The sequence below is a fragment of the Mytilus californianus genome, unplaced genomic scaffold (assembly GCF_021869535.1).
Source record: "Mytilus californianus isolate M0D057914Y unplaced genomic scaffold, xbMytCali1.0.p SCAF_4, whole genome shotgun sequence".
Classification (NCBI taxonomy): Eukaryota; Metazoa; Mollusca; class Bivalvia; order Mytilida; family Mytilidae; genus Mytilus; species Mytilus californianus.
The window spans coordinates 36,984,603-37,004,503 of NW_026262690.1; the positions used below are offsets into that span (position 1 = coordinate 36,984,603).

The 19,901-nt window shown below is 33.1% G+C and overlaps 2 protein-coding genes across 2 annotated transcripts in view; both read right to left on the reverse strand.

The window, feature by feature from the left end:
- Nucleotides 1–2,827: 2,827 nt before the first annotated feature.
- LOC127736915 (rhodanese domain-containing protein CG4456-like) lies at nt 2,828–19,285 on the reverse strand. The gene is made up of 3 exons (XM_052247480.1): nt 19,240–19,285; nt 6,068–6,226; nt 2,828–2,991 (listed from the first exon to the last, which is right to left on the reverse strand). The coding sequence occupies exons 1-3, from the start codon at nt 19,283–19,285 to the stop codon at nt 2,828–2,830; spliced, it is 369 nt and encodes a 122-aa protein (XP_052103440.1).
- LOC127698258 (DISP complex protein LRCH3-like) overlaps nt 15,041–19,901 on the reverse strand; it is an 81,098-nt gene continuing 76,237 nt past the window's right edge. The window contains exon 20 of the mRNA XM_052201625.1: nt 15,041–19,490. Within this exon, the coding sequence (XP_052057585.1) occupies nt 19,377–19,490 (114 nt within the window). The 3' untranslated portion in view covers nt 15,041–19,376. The remainder of the gene's footprint in view (nt 19,491–19,901) is intronic.

Genomic DNA, 19,901 nt, shown 5'->3' on the forward strand with positions numbered 1-19,901 from the left:
ATGTGTTAATTGTTCCAAGTCATAAACCACTGCTTGTAATGTGTTAAAGCTTAATGTTGTCAATGGGCTTTTGTTGGAGAGTTTGATGTTGTTGACAGGTCTTTGATGGTTTCTGTTAATATAAAAATAAGGAGATGTGGTAAGATTGCCAATGAGACAACTATCCACCAAAGTTCAAATGAAGTTGACGTAAGCGATTCAAGGCAACCGTACGACCTTCAACAACTTGAAAAACCCATACCGTATAGTCGGCTATAAAAGACCCGACATGAAAAATATTCAATTCAATTGAGAAAACTAACGGACTGATTTACAACAAAACAAATTACGGAAAAATAATAGACAGACACGAACCAACAACAACCACTGAACTACAGGTTCCTGACTTGGGACAGACACACAAAGAACGTGGCGGAGTTAAACATGTTTGAAGGCGCCAACCCTCATCTAACCTGTGACAGTGGTGTAACAGCACAACATAAGAACGCAATATAATCAGTTGAAAAGGGCTCAACTCATCAGATCGATACAAAGCAGAAAAAAACATCTAACAAAAACACAGACCGGATATGGCAGGGTATTTATAAATCCCTAAAAACAAAAAAGACACAAAGTACAGATCTGAGAGTACTCGCAGTTACTGACAGCTAGTCCAATGCCTGTAACAACTAATAAAAGTATGGTTTTAATTTACTGATAACAAAATCATTATCTTTACCAATAAAAACAATGTATTCCGGCACATTTTTTTGAAAACTCTGGCCGATTCAAAGCTCGATATCTTGTAAATTTAATGTTGAAGCCTATGATTCCCTATAATACAATTATTTTCAAAACATGTCAATTAGTTTATTTAATACATTAACTCGTATGTATATTTTTTTAAATATGTGGAGTGAACTTTCATTATTTACCCGTATTTGTGAACACTGGAAGGAATTGCCATATATATTTCAACGGCCTTCACGTTAATTTGTTCAAGGATTTGTATAGTGGTCTCACTATACAAATCCTTGATTTGTTCTTAAACTTTTTATTTCTACTTTTTTAGTTTGCAAGGAGCTTGAATAGCTATTAAATCAAGAGTCAAAGTGAAAAACGACATCCTTCAACTGTTTTGTTTTCTTAAAATAATCAATAGCTTACCATTTTTCTTAGTATTATTTAATACATGTATGTACAACGCAGGGCACTAATGGATGACCACGTCTAATGTGTTTTTCTCTTCTAACGATATAGTTGAGACTAATACATAATGTATGTACTACACATAATGGTCATATAGTTGAAGCAACAATAGAAATACAATACAAGCATTGTTCATTACACAATCTAACATTTCTACAAACGAAATACCCTTGACCCCTGTAGACTGGTCTCAACTCTTACTAGACTACCTTAATAAAGGAAAACACCGCCCTATACATCTTCTGAACTTTCCAAAGAAGCCTTTCTTTTCTGCCATTCAGATAATCCACCGGGAAAATGCTTTGCACTAGAATCCACAAAGTAACAATTAGTTAAAAAGAAACTAGACCTTGCGTTAATACAAGCTGTCAATACCACTAATCTTACTTCAGGTTAACATGTAAAATTATTCTGTTTCCAAAGTTTCTGCAAGATGAAAACAGATGGCAAAATATCATATAGACGTGTAATATTACATATGGTGTAGCATTCTACTATTTTCATTGGTTATTATATATCAATCACGTGTTTCAAAGGTTATTTCGTGTATCTGAAGCCCTGTTTCTATTTTTAAGTATATTGACGCTATGTTTCTATTTATATGTATATTGACGGTCAATATTAAAATTTTTGCTAAATTTAGATCCGGATATAAGCCGTTCCGGTCCGAAATTACTCTACGTCATGACGTCAGTTTAACAATCAAGGGAGAAGAGCCGCAACAGACGAAAATTATATAATTTGAATTCTTATTTGTTCTAAACAGAAAAAAAAAATTGTGTTTTTGTTTACAATAAAACAAGTTCATCTTATTTATTGATATTTTAATGGGCGGTAAAATCTTGCAAAATACAATTAAAAAAAAAACACACAAAGAACATTGAAGTCCATTTTCCTAATACATTATTTACATATGCTATAAAAATTAAGGACTTTCACTCATTCAATACGTTATATATGTACCTGTTAGATTATATTGACACTCGGACTTCGTCCTCGGTCAATATAGTCTAAACAGGTCAATATATAACGTATTGACCTCGTCAAAAGTCCATAATTGCTAAATATACAATAAGACCGAGACTAAGAAGTACATTCTGATTTGTTTATGTTGATTTATTGATTTTTGTTTTATTTAAGAAAAGAAACGAAAAGAAAAAAAAAACAACTCATAGCAATGACCAATGGTAAGAGTAGCCAGACACTTGATATGTGCCTGTTCACAAGTCCGGACGTGGTGGGAGTGGGTTTTTTTATGAAGAAAATAAAAGAGGACAGTCTCGATTCAATGTAATTTCCAAGCCAAGACCGAAGCTCGTAAACTGGGTAGTCAACAACCAATAATTAAGTTATAACGCACGTTACCAACTCTTTGAAAAACATTTTGTAGAAAATACCCGGTTTGGGTAAGACTTGCTCATTTTTAAACATAAACGGCAACATCTAAAAACAATTCTATTTTGGCAATTTTATTTTAGTTTTTCCTTGAATTCAAAAATTAAACAGTGATATCAATCTATAATTCTGAAGACGTTTGCTTGTCAGATATCATGGTCTCGCTCTTCAGTTCTTATACAATATAGTTCGGTGACTCAGTTTACTTCTGGAAACAAAACAAGACAATTATTGTACGTACTACTTACTTTTCATACCCGTATTCTATCGCCATTTCCACAGCACTACTGCTTCGTTCACCACTACGACAAACAAACACTATATTGTCTTCCAGTTCCGGTAAATCATATCCATATAAAACTTTAAAATGCTCGGGTGACATATTGAATGTTTCTGCTAATTGGTCAACTGCAAAATTAATCAACAAAGTAAAATATTCCGAATTTGATGTTTTCTTTCATCAAGGAGAAAAAAAAATGGGAAGTCAAAACATATAAATACTGCGCTGTATCCAATTTTAAATATATATATTTTGTCTAGTCCAAGGAGTAGTGATATCGACAAATTAGAATTATTTAACACATCTGTTTGACGCAATAGAAGTCATGATCATCGAAAATATACACCACCTGCTGGGGTAATAACACATGCTTCACAGTTCCTTAGGAGCCGGGATCCTTACTGACGCACCTCGAACCCCTATCATTGAAGCTGCGAATCCTATTCGTGGAACCCGGTGCCCTAAAACATTCTTCAAAGTAGCCCATAATGTGGAGCATAGAGCCCAACGATTAAATTAGGATGGAACCCCGAGCCAAGAGCAGCCCATGTTATCCCCAAACCTGCAGTTCACATCGTGTCTATGGATTTTGTTATCCTCTGTTCAAAAACCTTTGGAAAGTTATTGATACAAATCTTGCTAAGTACAGATGGGATGCAATAATTATTGACAAAGCTAACTAAAGACTATTCCAACCCATGACAACTACACCACATGCAGATGATGGAAAACGTTTTTTTTTATTGGAATTCGCTAATAAGATTTTTGGCGCTATTGATATTAGGGATACATTTTTAATAAAAATCTGTGCACGAAACTATACCTGATTTCTTCAAAGATAAAACTACACCTGTCATATCATAAACGTACACCAAGATTTTCAACCACAACCTTTGTCCTCAAGGATGTTCAACCTCACCATCCCGATTGTTCTTGTTCATCGAATAAAGTCGGTTATGTTATAACTTGAGACATTGGCATGCATTGTTAACAATAAACAACTGATAGAGTTGTTAGCCAAAGGTTCGACACAACGAATTCCCCAGCCCGTCAACTGCATGGAAGAAGAACTCCAAGGTACTGGTGGTTACCATTGACAACTATGCCAGAACATATATAAAACGCGAGCTAGATGAACCTAATCTGGACACTCTATCTGCATGTACCAAAGTTGTTCGATCAGTCATGCATTCAGACGTGCATTCAAAATAAACAATGAACACAAAGGTGTCTAAGCCATTCAAGAAGCTCGAGGTTGTGGATCCTTTCTCTTCTCTTCGTGACAAACTATTTTGTTCAAGGGTACAAAGCCTCATGCAATATTGTTTTTATAAACAAAATTATTATTTGGAATCGCAAATTTACCCTATGCACATTTTCACGAAAGAGGAGATTTTAGAAAATCACAAATCCGTTCTACTTTCCCTTGGTATTAACATAAAAATGGACGAAGAAAATCTCCCGTCTTAATACTGGATACCTAAACTTCATAAGAATATCTATAGAGAACGATATATGGCCGGCATGTCAAGATGTTCGACAAAATATCTTTCTACAGTTCCCATTATTCTACAGTAAAAGATGTCCTTCAAAAATATTGTGTTGAGGTACATTCAACCAGCGGTGTCAATCAGTTGTGGATTGTTAACAATTTTCAAGATCTACTCCAAAATCACTAATTAAAATCTATACAATTTTACAGTTATATCAAAACCTTTGAATTTTCTACGCTTAACATTACTTCTCCCCCATACTCAATTCAAAGATCGACTAATCGTCTCATTAAACAGGGTCTCAAAAAATGTATTCGTAGATACAAATTCCTTCCTTGTTTTAGGTCAAGTAAAATCTTACTTACTAAAAAATGACATTGATTTCAACAACAAATACACCGAAGATGGTACTATCAAAATGATGGATCTTTTTTATGGACAACATATTTGTTGAGTTTGATGGATTAGTATTTCAACGGGCATTCGATATTCCAATGGGTACTAATTATGCACTCCCACTAGCCATTTTTAAGTACTCATGTCCAGCAGATTTTCACATGCGCTTTCAGAAATATTGATGACGTTTCTGTCATTCAATAACCCACATTTCAGTGAGTGCTAGCAGTAGCATCTTATACATTCCAGTTAACTCGAAATTAAGGTCACTACCGAAACGAAAACGTATGTTTCATATTTTGATCTTTTCCTCGATATTGACACAGATGGACGAGTTCAAACTATAGAATCTAGACAAACATGATGATTTCAACTTTCCAATTGTCAACATATCTCAATTAAAGCGTTATACTCATACATTTTCACACAATACGGAATTCATTAACAGGGGGTTTGTACCTTACCGAAATCTGCTCCAATAGAGTAAAGAACGAGTAAAATCGAAACTACATATGTTTTACGGTCACCATCACAAATTGTTTGACCGATCCCTTACAGCTAATTTAATCTATTCCTGGGGTAGAAAATCTTTAGAATTTCGAAAACGTTTTGTACATGGTTAACTTATAATTATGACCATACCAATGATAATTCATGTCTCCACAGAAGTGCTGACTACTGGGCTTGTGAAACCCTCGGGGAGGAAACCTCCACCAGTAGCGGCATCGACCCAGTGGTTGTTAATAAACTCATCATAGATACCAGGATTCAAATTGTGTACCCAAAATTCCGAAAGGTTATGTCAAATACAGCTAAGGTAATCTTTTCCTTGAGAAGCAGATCTTAAGAATTTCGAAAAATTCAAAGTTTTGTAAACGGTTAGTTTATAATTATCATCTATTAATTTTAAAATAGAAGTGAGAATACTGAATATGCCTGTACTTTTTACCACAGGATTTTAAGCAAGCAACAATTAATGCGTTGTGTTAAAGAATCCAAATAGTGATATCAATACGGTGTTAACTTTTCTGTATCAAACTATGTCCTAAATGTATAAAGTAGGTACTGCTATAAACAAACTTAATATAAGTGTAAACTTTAGTCAGTGCACAGAATATTTTTGTATGTGTAAGCGCATGCAGTTCTTTCCGCCATTGCTTTACAGTGTACGAAAATTGAGTATAAACGGAAAAATGTGTAGATACATACCAATAAGTAAAAATACCCACAGCGTTTACCAGTTGATTATTTTTAGGGGGAAGGGGGAAAACGTATTTTAAAGACAACTGTTATATATATGCTGTCAACTACTTACGTGGTACATTTATTGCGTTTTGATGAAATCTTCCGAATTTGTCTAGTTCATATGCATCTCGGACATCTATAAGTACCATACTACCGTCCTTTAAACCGGAAACCAGCTGATCATATTCCACATTTGGTGTGTCAGGTGTTCGTAGAGAATAGTTTTTAACTGAAATGAGAAAGTTCAATGTCTAAGAACACTCTTCAATTTCTACAGGTGGATTCAAGAGAACCGTTTCCTTTACCAAAGAGTGAAACAGTGAGTCAGTATACTGTCGACTTCTGACGACTTGAGAGCTTCGATCTTGTGGACGTCTATTCGTCAGTAGAGGAAGTATGGTAAATAGATATAAGAAGATGTGGTATGAGTGCCAATGAGACAACTCTCCATCCAAGTCAAAAGTTATAAAAGTAAACCATTATAGGTCAAAGTACGGTCTTCAACACGGAGCCTTGGCTCACACTGAACAGCAAGCTATAAAGGGCCCCAAAAATTACTAGTGTAAAACCATTCAAACGGGAAAACCAACGGTCTAATCTATATAAAAAACGAGAAACGAGAAACACTTATGAACCACATCAACAAACCGACAACTACTGAACATCAGATTCCTGACTTAGGACAGGTGCAAACAATTGCAGCGGGTTTAAACGTTTTAATGGTACCAAACCTTCACCCTTATCTGAAACAATAGTGTAACATCACAACATAGAAAGACACACTATAAAATATCAATTGAAATAGATTAACTCAATCAAAAGACATATTAACACCAGTGAACATACACTGAACAAATAAATTTGATCTATGATACAATGTAAATACAAAATAACCATATTTACCAGCACTGTATCGATTCCGCTGCTGTTGGACTCTTTATTGCCGGGGTAAATCAGCTCAAGTAGTTAGTGCCTTGGTCCTGACATGATTTAAAATATATTTTTCTAAAATTCCCCGTGGATGAATGAAGAAATTACTAGAAACTAAGATTCCACCTCCTTAAGGCAAAGTTGACGTAATATGACATTGGCTATTCTTTTCATGTTATTTTGGTCATATAGTTCCTAACGTTTCTACGTGTTTATACATCCCTGGCTTTCAAAGGTTTGGAGATTGAGCGTTCCTGATGAAGTTTTAAAAGTACACAGGCACGAAATCTATAAAGTGTTAAAACCACTTAGTCGATACCACTGTTTGTGGACTGTTAGTCCCTAAGGGTATCATCAGCTCAGAAGTCAGTGCTTCGGTACAGGCATGATTTATAACATCATTTTTTTTCTCTAAAATTCAACGTTGATCAATAAAGAAATTACATGTACTAATTAAAAAAACTGAGGTTCCAACCCCATTTGGGATAATTTATATTAGATGGCTATTCTTTTTAGTCAGTGACTTTGTTCATATAGCCCTAACGTTTCTACGTATTTATGGATCCCTGGCTTTCAAATGTTAGAAGACGAAACTGAATATATGCCACTAATAAAAGGCAGGAAATAATTGTGTACAAAAAATATTAAAAAAAAACTCGCGCAGCTATGAAATGTGGAATATATAAGCCAGCCTAACAACAGGTGAAAATGAAAATTATGTCACAAAAAAAAATCCTCTCCCTCCATCTTTCCCGAGATGGTAGTCTCCTTAACGGCTGTTAACTTATTGCCTCGTCAATGGACCAGCTCATTACAATATGTGCTGAGATGTGTAGTTTGATTTTCCTAAATCCCTAAAGACATATGGTGTTAAGAATAAATATTCATAGGACAACAACTGTTACCTATATACAACATAAAAAAAATCAGTCTAATAAGATATGGCGCTGCTGAAAGGAGAAAGAATAGGCACATATAAATGTTGAACTTACCGTTGAATAAAGTACATCTATTTGGTGTAATAATATTTTGGTGATTCCTATAACCTATGTTGTGTCTTGATTCGATATTTATTGGCCTAGGCAGTTTATTTACAAATCTGAGAGCACAATTTACACAAATCGGAGAAATTCTCAGCCATGCAAAATTTGAATGCATATTTTAACACAGTTTTCTCCATTGTTTCATAAAAAATCAATATTTATTTTGTCATGTCATATTTTTTTAATGAAAACGTATAAAATTGAATCCCGTCAATTTCACATTAGTAATAAATGTTGTGCAAATTAGAAGAACCGTGCCCTCAACATTAATCTTATAGAACTGAAACCATGCATTGAAAAGTATTTGAGGATTGAAGAAAAAACTCTAAATATACAGATTGTTGATGAGAAAGAAAATAGCTTAAAAGCATAAATTTCGGTGTTCTATAAATAAGTATGTTTTAAGGTCAGTACATCAAGAACATCTCTCTTTTATAAGGCTAGTTTTTACAATATTTATTTTGAGTCCACATATTATGTTCAACCTAGCATTAAGCATAAAGAGAAAATAATAGACTACGTAGGACCGGCAAACTATTAGTTTTTCTGCAAGAAGTATACAAATTTGGTTTGTTTAAAAATCGTTTGACAGCATAATAACTCGTACAGTTGACTGTTAGTTCCCTCGGGTATCATCAGCTAAAGAATTAGTGCTTCGGTACTGACATGATTTATAACTTATTTTCTTAAAATTCCTCCGTTTTTAAATTAGGAAATTACTAGGAAACCAATTTTCCAACTCCTCAGACAATGTTGACCTTAGATGAATTTAACTATTTTTGTTATGTCCTATATATTGGTCATTTGGCTCCTAATGTTTATACACATCAATATGTCCATGGTATTCCAATGTATGGGTTTGAGCGTTCCTGATGAAGGTCAAGAAAAGCGCTCCGGACACACGAAATTTATATAAAGTGTTATTTTCATCTTCACTTGGATATGGGCCCAAGTGGACATTATAATAGTCCACTACATACACCATCATCTAGAACTATCATGGTATCTTTGTAAGTCGAGAGAAACATGTTAATTTATAGATTAGCTGTATGCCCCCTTTTGAGTTACAGCAACCTATACTGTTGAGAATGTGGAAATCAGTGACAGCAGAAACTACCGCGACGGTCAGCTCCATCCACCAAATCTATAAGCATCAAATGTTGGTTAATTTTGTTCAATCAGTTGAAACGCAATGGATGCTGACCAGTGCCTCTCAAAACATACCAAGCGAACAGAAAAATTATCAATGACTACCAACAAAATAATGATAAAGCCATGAAACAAAATCTTGAGCCACAAAAAAGAAGGATTAATGTAAACATAAACATGCAAATTTGGGAGGGAAGGGGGGGGGGGGGGGGGGGGGGGGTTGTCATGGTAGCAGACGCAGCCAAGATCGAATTGATTTTTCAGGGATCAAATTTGTTATGGAGGGAGCATTTCCATCTGACGTGGTAATTATATATATTATATACTAAAAAAGTAACTGATAATTAAAAAAAAAAATATACAGCTTTCAATTTAAAGAACAGAGATCAATAAAATTTTAAACTATCAATAGATAGAAAAGTCAATAAGGTTTGTAACAGAGATAGCAATACTCACAAATGCATAATGGATGCCACTTATGTATGATGATAAACTGAAAGGATGAAAAAAAGCACAGCTAGAAACAGTATTAAGTACTAAAAAAGGCAAAACGTTCCAGAAATATAATGATGGGGAAACAAATAATTGATATGACATTATGTTTCAAGTTCAGAATAACTGCAGAAAAAAAATTTCCGACGTACTCCTCTGTGTTGCGTTTATGGATGCAAACATTGCGCGCCCCACCTTAACATTCTGTTCCACATACAAAACTATTGGATTCAGTATAGATGTATTTACCACAAATTAAGTGACACAGAGGGAAAAATGGTACAAAAAGATGATGGCCTGCAAATTGTGTCAATGTGACATTAAAGAAAATGAAATTGACGACAAAGCGGTGCTAGCTTCTGACAATCTGAACAACAATAAATATATTATAAGTGTACCGAATACGCATTTAAGAGCATTCAGGCCAGTAGTAAAATAAGGAAAATTGCACATTAACTTGATCCATTAGCAGGAGCGAAGAGATAAATGAAATGACTGATAATATTAATATTGAAAAATGTTATGTATATGGACACCATTCAAGAACATTATAATATAAGGCAGGTACACTCAAATATTTTTGTGGGCTAAAACTTGCTATCCTTTGTTAATTCAGCAATGATATTTCAGTCGGTTGTGTACTGAAAACAAAGATATCAGTTTTGAAGATGAAACTGGACTGAAAAAATACCGATACCGACCACCATACTATATTAGGTCTAGGATAGGTACATATAATCGACGTGCTAACAACAAACAGTTCACATGTAAAATTAATTATTCCCTACGGTTAACATAAGGACAACAAAAGCAATCATATCAAACGTAAAGACAATTCAACATTTTGAACACAAACAATATGAACAAGAGTGCACACACTGAAATGTCTCGCCTGCTTAAAGGACCATTGGTGTTATATTGAAAGTCTTAAAAATAAGGTTTTACTACAGGTAACCTTGACCAATGAAGCATGAAAATAAGGTCTAGGTCAGATGATACCTTTTCAGTTGGACATGTACACCTTACACTCATTCCATACATCAAATATAGTAGACCTATTGCTTATAGTATCCGACTGATATGGAGTTGACCACGAAAACTTAACCTTGTTCACTAATCCATGAAATGAGGTGAGGTAAAGTGAAAACTGTCTGACAGGCAGGAGGACCCTGCAAGGTACGCACATACCAAATATAGTTATCCTATTTCTCATAAGAGAAAAATTAACATTACAAAATCAACTTTTTTTCAAGTAGTTACTGAACCATGAAAATGAGGTCAAGGACAATGGACATATAATAGACGGAAACTTCATATCATAACGCATCTATATACAAAGTATGAAGCATCCAGGCCTTCTACCTTCTTAAATATTAAGCTTTTTAGTAATTATCTAACGCCGCCTTCGCCGGATCACCACCCCATGTCTCGCTTTCTGCGACAGAATTCGCGGGCAAGACAAAATGACAATTTTGGGTATCAACAGTAAAATACTGAAAGATAGATAAACTTAACAAATAGATCAAAACGTGGGGAAGAATTGCCAGAGCGGTAAAAGGTCATTAAAGACAATGCTTTTAAAATAAAATAATATGCCAGAACGTTGTGCATAAAAAGCATTGCGATCTTTATAAATTAGTAGTAGCAGAACAGGTTTTGTGTCGGGTATCAATTTTTTGTGTGTGATGTAAGACTAAACTTTGGAAAGCTATTTAACTAATAGAAAACAGTGTGTTAAAGTAGGTACTAATTCAAGCTACTGGCAAACAATGTTTAAAGGGGTGCCACAAGGGTCGATATTAGGGCCAACATTATTTAATATCTTTTTAAATGACATTTTCTTTTTTATTCATAAACGTGAACTCTATAATTATGCAGATGACAACACCCTTTCATACGCAGATAAAGATTTAGATAAATTAATTAATACTCTAGAAGATGAAAGCAAAATTTTGATAAATTGGTTCTCAATAAATAAAATGAAAGCAAATCCAGAAAAATTTCAAGCAATAGCTGTAGGTAAAAAAACTAAAGACAAAAACCTAAAATTTAAATTAGAAGGTAATGAAATAGAATGTGAAGATAACGTTAAACTTCTAGGCGTAACAAAAGATTTTAAACTAAATTTCAATGAACATGTCTCTATAATATGTAAAAAAGCATCCACACAGTTAAATGTATTAAAAAGAATAGGAAAACACCTGACTGAACTCGGAAAATTAACAATATATTATTCTTTCATAATGTCCAACTTTAATTACTGCTCACTAGTTTGGCACTTTTGTGGGAAGGTTAATACAAAAAAGATAGAGAAAATTCAAGAGAGAGCACTAAGGTTTATATATGAAGACTATTCAGCAAGTTATGAAGATCTACTCTGCAAATCAAAATTACCATCTTTAAAAATAAGAAGAATGCGATCATTGGCTATTGAAGTTTTCAAAATTATTAATAAAGACTGTCCTGTTTATCTCCATGATTTAATACACTTAAAGGAAAACACTTACTCTTTCAGATACCAGAATACAGCCGACCTACCACATGTAAGAACAACTGCATACGGCCTACAATCTTTAAGGTATGCAGGTGCTAAGCTTTGGAATGAGCTGCCAGATGTGCTACGTAAGCAATCATCTTTAAATCAATTCAAGAACTTGATAAATTCTTGGTCTGGCAGCTCATGCCAATGTTTTGCCTGCAAAACCAGTTAATTTCTGTTCATTATTTTGGTTTAATGCTTTATTTTCAGCATGGCAATTTTATTTTATTTTCTTTACTATAGTGCTTCTGCTGCTTTGTGCTAGTTTTAGTAACTTAACTAATCTATATATGCTTTTAATGTGCAAACCATTTTATTTTTGCTTTTGTGCTTTTATCTCACAAGTGCATGTTTCAGTGTGTGCTTAACTTGTAAGATGCTTTTAAGAACTTTTGTGCTGCATGTTTATATACTGATGCCTCGTTCACACGTACATTTAATTCGAATTGAATTCGAATCGAATGCGAATCGAATTCGCTAATCGCATTCACACACTCTTCTTTTTTAATTCGAATTGATTCGAATTGGCTAATTCGAATTATCCAATTCGCATAAGAAATACGTTTTTGTTAATACGAATTAAAAGTTAACGTCGTTAGGACAGTAAAGTGAATTTGACGCGCATTGCAATTCGAATTAGAATTGACGTTAGGACGTAAAACGTTTCGAATGCGAATTAAACTAATTCGAATTAGTTAATGCGAATCGAATTCGAATTACGTGTGAACTCAGCATTATATGAACTCTTGCTTTAAATGTTTAATTTATGTGTGCATGACTTGATATGTATGTTTTGTTTTATTTGTTGCTCTGTCGGTTTTAAAAGCTCTTCAGGGCTTATGTTTTATACTTGTATTTGCACATACCGACTCTAAATAAAGCTTTATGTCTCTTATGTCTCAAAATCGGCTGACAACTTTTTCAAATGATGCAAACCAAAATTTTGAGCAGTCATTAAATTGCTGCTGACAAAGTGACCGGCAAAACGTACTTCCACCAAAGAATGGTGAAGAACTGATTTATGACTCAAATGATATTGCCTGGAGACGAATCTTTCCCCAAAGTTTCAGTCTTTATGTAGGGACTGCAACATTGACCTTCGTCCTACTGATCTCAAAACCAATATGGGTCATGTTCTTTTCAAGGGGTATTTGCAAGCTATATTTGTAGACGATTTGACATTTTGTTCAAAAGATGCCCGGAAACGAAAATGTTGTCTAATAATTGCTACTGTGGCCTTAATATTTGAACTAGTAGACTAAAGTTACTCTAATATTGTATGCATAAATTACGGAAAAATTAGTTTAAATATTGGAAATGTTACTTAAACCCTATCGCTCAAAAACGAAGAGTAGGTCCATCATCCCCAACTGCTGTGGCTTAATCCATCCATATCTTTGTAGAGTTTTGAAAAATAAGAGTATATGGTAGCACATACGAATTGCAGTTATTGTAAAATTGTATGGATAAGAGTAAAAACACATAAAGTAAGGAAAAGTAAGTGGAAATAGATAATTCACCTAATAAACTGTTAACACAGAGATATGTCTCGCCTATTTGTTATTTTGATAATGCAAATGTTGAAATTAAAATAGCAATACTTTACCATGTAAGTTATGCAAATATTCAAAGTCAATGAACCATGACTGAAGGTACATGGCAAAACAATCTCCATGGAAATGAGATGTGCCAATGCTAATACAACTGCATACCAAATACCATAGACTTATCATAAGTCCATTCCTTTCAACAAACCTAAACACAAACATTGACTTGTAAACTATGTAAAATTTTCAAAGTCAATGAACCATGATGAGGGGGTGGGGCTATATATCATTAAGAATTAATAATAATCATTGTAATAAATTATTTGTAATTATACTGCTCTCTTAGGGCGTCCTTGATTGACAATAAAAATATTGTATTGCATTGTATTGTATATCCTCCAATAAATTTGCATACCAAATATCATCGACTTACCACTAGTGGTTCCCCATAAACTGACCTAATCACAAACTCCAACATATTGTGTACCCGTACAAGTTCATGCCATCTAGAAATGTGTTATTCATTGTTTTTTTGTCCTTGTTTCTAAGTTAGTTTTATTTTACAGAGCAGTAGGTTATTGGTGGTTAGTGAGGTCTGTTTCACTATTTGTTTTAAACTCCAGTTATCCCTTTTATGCATTATATGTGACCATAACCTGACCCAAAAAACACTATTTAAAATTATAAAATAGCATTTTCAGTATATGTTTGTAGAAGGTTGGACATATGGTTCAACAAAAGATATCATCTGGGTAGCCAAATTTAGGATCACTTTCATTTTACCAATTTCTGCTGTGTAAAAGACCTTTTGACTTTAAAATTAATAGGGATCCTTTTTTTCTCATGAAGCTTTATCAAACAAAGTTTTGGAAAGGCTAGACTTGTGCTCCCATTTCAGTCTATTAATATCTACTTTAAGCGTTGACCTGCACTTTAATAGGGTTTCTTAGGGCAAGTTTGATAATAATACAGTAACTGTTTAAGGTCCAAAAGATAAGTCTAGAAACCAAAGTGTAGATGTCTTGAAGGAATTCATATTATAGTCGCAAAACAGCTAAAAAGTTGTGCCAAAACTGGCTAAGGCAATCTTCATCTTGGCACAGAAAAAAAACTTGGTGTTTCAATGTACTCCACAAACAATTTTATATACTGAATACAGCTTTAGAAGAAGTGTAATTAACACTGTGTAGACATTTCCTTGAGACTCCTTTTAACATCCTTTAGCATCACCTGGGCTGACTTCTTTCAAAATTTACTTCCTAAGCAAAAAATCTACCTGTTAAAGGGTAAAGGGTAACAGATTAAAATGAAAGTCGGCATGAAAAGATAAGAAATGACACAAGTTTTTATGTGCAAAAGGCATTTATATGTTTTATATTTTTTCTAAATAAAGCATACTTAAAAACAAATAATTTATACATATATGTACACTTTTATATGTCTTAACACATATGAGTCTACATGAATAAAAAGCTATATGACACTGAATGGTTTTGTCTGAATTATATATCACAGTTAATTAGGAAGATCAACAAAGAAGCAGACATAATATATTAAAAAAAAAATAAAAATAAAAGTGCACAGCAGGAGACATTGCTAGTAAAAAAAGGAAAAAAGTAACAATTTATCAACCCTCCCAACATAAACAAAAGAGTGCAGACACTAAAATGTCCCGCCTGCCTACTGATTATGATTGAATTTTATGTAGAAAATCTTTAGATAAAGGTCATACTACAGGTCTCACATTAATTTCATATCAATGATCCATAAAAATGAGGTCAAGGTCAAATGAATCCTGTCAGAGTGACATGTAAACCTTGCAATCATTAAATATGTGGAATATACTTGAATTATTACTCAATATTATGGAACAAACAGACCTGATCACAAATGCTAAACCTCGATCACTGAACCACGAAAATTGGGTCCAGGTCAGTTTAACTCTATATGATGGACATGCAGGAGTTGCATTGATGCTATATTCCAAATAAAGTTGTACTTTTAGCCATAATAAATAAATAAATGGAGAATGTGTCCCCATGGACATAGATAATGCCCCCGCTTGCATACAACATTATAAAGGGACATAACTCAAGAACGATAAAAGTGACGCTACCCAAATTTGTACTTGATCTGAGTTTTGTGGTAATATGTATTTTGTAGAGGTTTCATACTGCTTGGTTGCGGCAAACTTAAGTTACAGAACGGAAACTAAAATTTTGTAATTTTTCCATTTATAAAGGGGCATAACTCGAGAATGGTTAAAGTGACCCCACCAAAATTCAAACTTGACCTGTGTTTTGTGGTAATAAGCATTGTGTATAAGTATCATAACATTTGGTTGAGGCAAACTCAAGTTAAGAGAACGGAAACCAATTTTGGGACGTACGTACGTACAGACGGACAAGGGTAAAACTTAATGCCCCCTCCGCTATGGCTGGGGCATAAAAATCAAGTGATAGAAAAGCTATATAGAATTTTAAGCACTCACTGAATCATGAAAATGAGGTCAAGGACAAGGAACATTTCAAACCATAAGGCATCTGTATAAAACATATTGATAATCCAATTCTACTACCTTCTGACATATTAAGCTTACTACAAATAGTTTATGCCGTCACTGGATAAGTATCCCTATGTCTTGCATTCTATGACATTTGTCACAGACTAAACAATAAAATGAACAAAATAACAAAATCAAACCCCAAATTGCAGTTTTTCTACATACTGTAAATTCAGAAACTATTGTGTGCATTTATTATTGTGATTTTTGAAGAATGAACAAAAATGCGAGTTTAATTATTGCAATTTTCGGCAAAGCTACTGTTCATACAGATATATGTATCAGATACCAGAATGCGACTTCTTATTATTACGATACATAAGTAGTCTCATTTTTCGCATTAATAAAAACCTCACAATAGTTTCTGAATTTACAGTATTATATGAATTGTATTTGATATGATGGAAAAGAAATGATGTTTTTTTCTATCAATGCAATTTAACATACACTTTTTCAAAATCTATGAACATTTGAACAAGTAATTTCCCTTTTAAAAAAAATATATCCAAGCCTATGCAACTTAAAAGTAGTACTGAAATGAAATTGCACCAGCAGCAAAATGGCATTGATAGATGGGAGGTGTGGGTGGATAATTGGATTGGATCAAGACCCTGTGCAAAAAGTGCAATTTCTAGCAAAAAGCTACAAAAAAACACAATACCAATTTTCTGTTATAGTAAGTAATTAACAATCATTTATATGTATAATCTAAAATTCATCTCTTATTTTGAGCAACTTTCCAATTTAATTCGACCTCTATCTAAATCGTATCTGTATTAACCTTTTCTTACCACGAAAATTTTTATCCCGAAATTGATCTGTACCAGTTTTGATTATTTAACCAGAAACTTCTGGCGTAGGAAAAGATTCACATATACAATTCTGGAATTGCTGAGATTATGGTATTTGCCTTGATTTTTCAAGTAATTTATATTGAATTGTGTTGCCTATGTTAAAACAGGGATTAAGAATCTAATACAGGAAAGAGAATAAGAAAAGGTTTCTGATGAGGCTTGTCATTCTTTTTCTCACCAGTTTAACATTCAGAAATCACAGGAGACTCTGTGTCATTTACTAGTTTAAACTGGGATATTTGTAAACTACAAAATAGTAAACTATCAAAATGGAGAGAAAAAATAATCATAGCTCTGTGGCAAGTCATTATAAGAGTAGAAATGTAGTCTATCATTCAAATTATGTCTTGTACATTTTATAACAAAATTCCTTTACCTAATTTTACATGTTCAAAGACAGAAAAAAAACGTCAGAGTTTCAAATTACATCATTGGATCAGCATCCATGAGTAGATTCTGTCCTTTGTTACTGCAAGTAACATTCAACTTCAACCATGTTCAGTAATCAGGCCTGTCAATTGCATTGTATATTTAACACCTTTAAATTACTCCATAATGCAAAAATCAATACAAAATAACACCCTCATATTTTGGCAATATTTTTGGTAACATAACAATTAAATGATAAAAAAGATTGTTGGAATTTCATTCAATTCATAAATTTAATAAAAACAAAAACAGTCTAACATCCAAGTAATTTTGGTGCAAGAAGGAAAAGCTAAAAAAAGGTTTATTTTAAAATGTCTGTAATATAAATGACGTATACTTCTAATAAAGGAAAAAAAAAAATGTAAAATGTCTACATCTGATTCCCAACAGAACTGTAGGTGATAGTACATCTCTATTTATATTATCTGGGAAAGGAACAAACTTAAACCAACATGATCAAGACATCTGAGCATTAAATCAAGGTATAAATCAATCAAATAAATTACTTGCATGATTTGCTTTAATGCTGATGATACTGCTGATTCTATCCACAAAGTTTACTATATATATATATGATTGGTGAATGATTGTATATATCTACTGGTTCTCGTATTTAATCGTAAGTAAAAAGGAGATATCAATGAGACAGCGACACAAAGACATGAAAGACCAGAAGTTTCTTGGAATAATTTTTCTCATCAAAGAAGGCTTCCATTTTAAGCCAATCAGTATATGTAAATGAAACATTAATTTACATAACATGATATCAAAAGTACTTACTGGAGATTTGAAGAAAAAAAAATGTTCATACAGATTAGCAACAAATGATATTTTTGTCATGAACAGGTTAACACATAATGCAAATTGACATATAATTATAACAATTCCTGCTTAGTAACGAGAATGATGCGGATATAAATTCTGAATAGCAGTTTTAAGCTTATAGCAGACCAATAAGAATATATGCAAGTAAATATTCTTACTTACTAGATTATAATTCATTTCATGACAGACGTGCTTTAAAATCCTTGCACTATTTTCTTAATTAGCCCTAGCCTATTCTAGTATATTTGATATTATATATATTGTACAAGATATAAAAATGATATGGTTTAATAATGATTTATTATTAACAACTGAATTATTACAAGGCTTGAAAATATTCAGGAACTTGATAGAAATCATGACAATCCAAAGCAGACATAAGAAATTTACAAAATGGATATAGTAAGTATTCTTGCATCTTAAAAATCATACACAATAGACTACTTTTCTAACAATTTGAAAAATATTACAATGGAAAATATTTTCATGGTCTCAATTTAAAAAACATATTTCAGAGATGTCAATTATGTACTAAGAACAGAAAAAGATTACAATGAAAAATTTTCATTTAATGAATAATTGCATGTTGTGCCTGATTTTTCAAGCCTTGTTACTGATGATTTCTAGTGATCACAGTTTCTAAAGATATCATGATACAATATTACATCTTTTTTATAATTTAATTTTAATTTTTTATTCATTATAACATTACTCCTTTTTATTGATAAGTAGTTCACCACACTTTCTAGTCACAATAAAACTAATAATTCAGTTATAAGGAGAACAATAATTTACAAATTCTACAACAGATATGTTTTCTGAACCCTTCATTAATAGTATAGGACTATAGGTATCACCCTGTTATAGTTACTGAAGTCTAAAAAAGCATTAGTTGTAGTTGGTCTGTTAAGTGGCATGATCCAGACAATTGTCCTTTGTCAAACAGCAGGATCTGTAGTCACATGCTACTAGCTCTCAAGTCTTTGGTAACATTATGTTTTAGTAGTTTCATACAGCTGAAGACCTGGGATTAGTTGAGACAGCAATAAGAGCAGATGTAGTCACAGCAAGCCTTGTAACACCCTTTTCTTCTAAGATATCTTGAGCACCACATATTTGTTCCTGAAATACACAAACACTTCATTATCTAATTTCAGAGCATTTTTTCAACTCTCTAGTCCAGAGATTCCTCAACTGTCAGAAGGCAAATTATGAGATTGGTTGAAGCTGTGACATATTTGAGAATTCTCCAATAAGAAATTAATCTAAAAAATATATACCACATTATCTATTGTCTAAGTACCAAAAGCAGTAACTCCCCTTTCTCTCCCAAACCTTTTGAAAATCTTGAATCTGCCACAGATAAATCACTTCCTTAACTGTTGGCTATATTTCAATACAACCGCTTCATTGGCACAGAAAGAAGCTTTCTTGTCTAAAATCCTCAATTTTCCTTGGACACAATTTTTCTTCATTTTTTCTCTGAGATCATGGAGTCATGAGGGCTTGTTTATGCTGGACTACTTATATCAA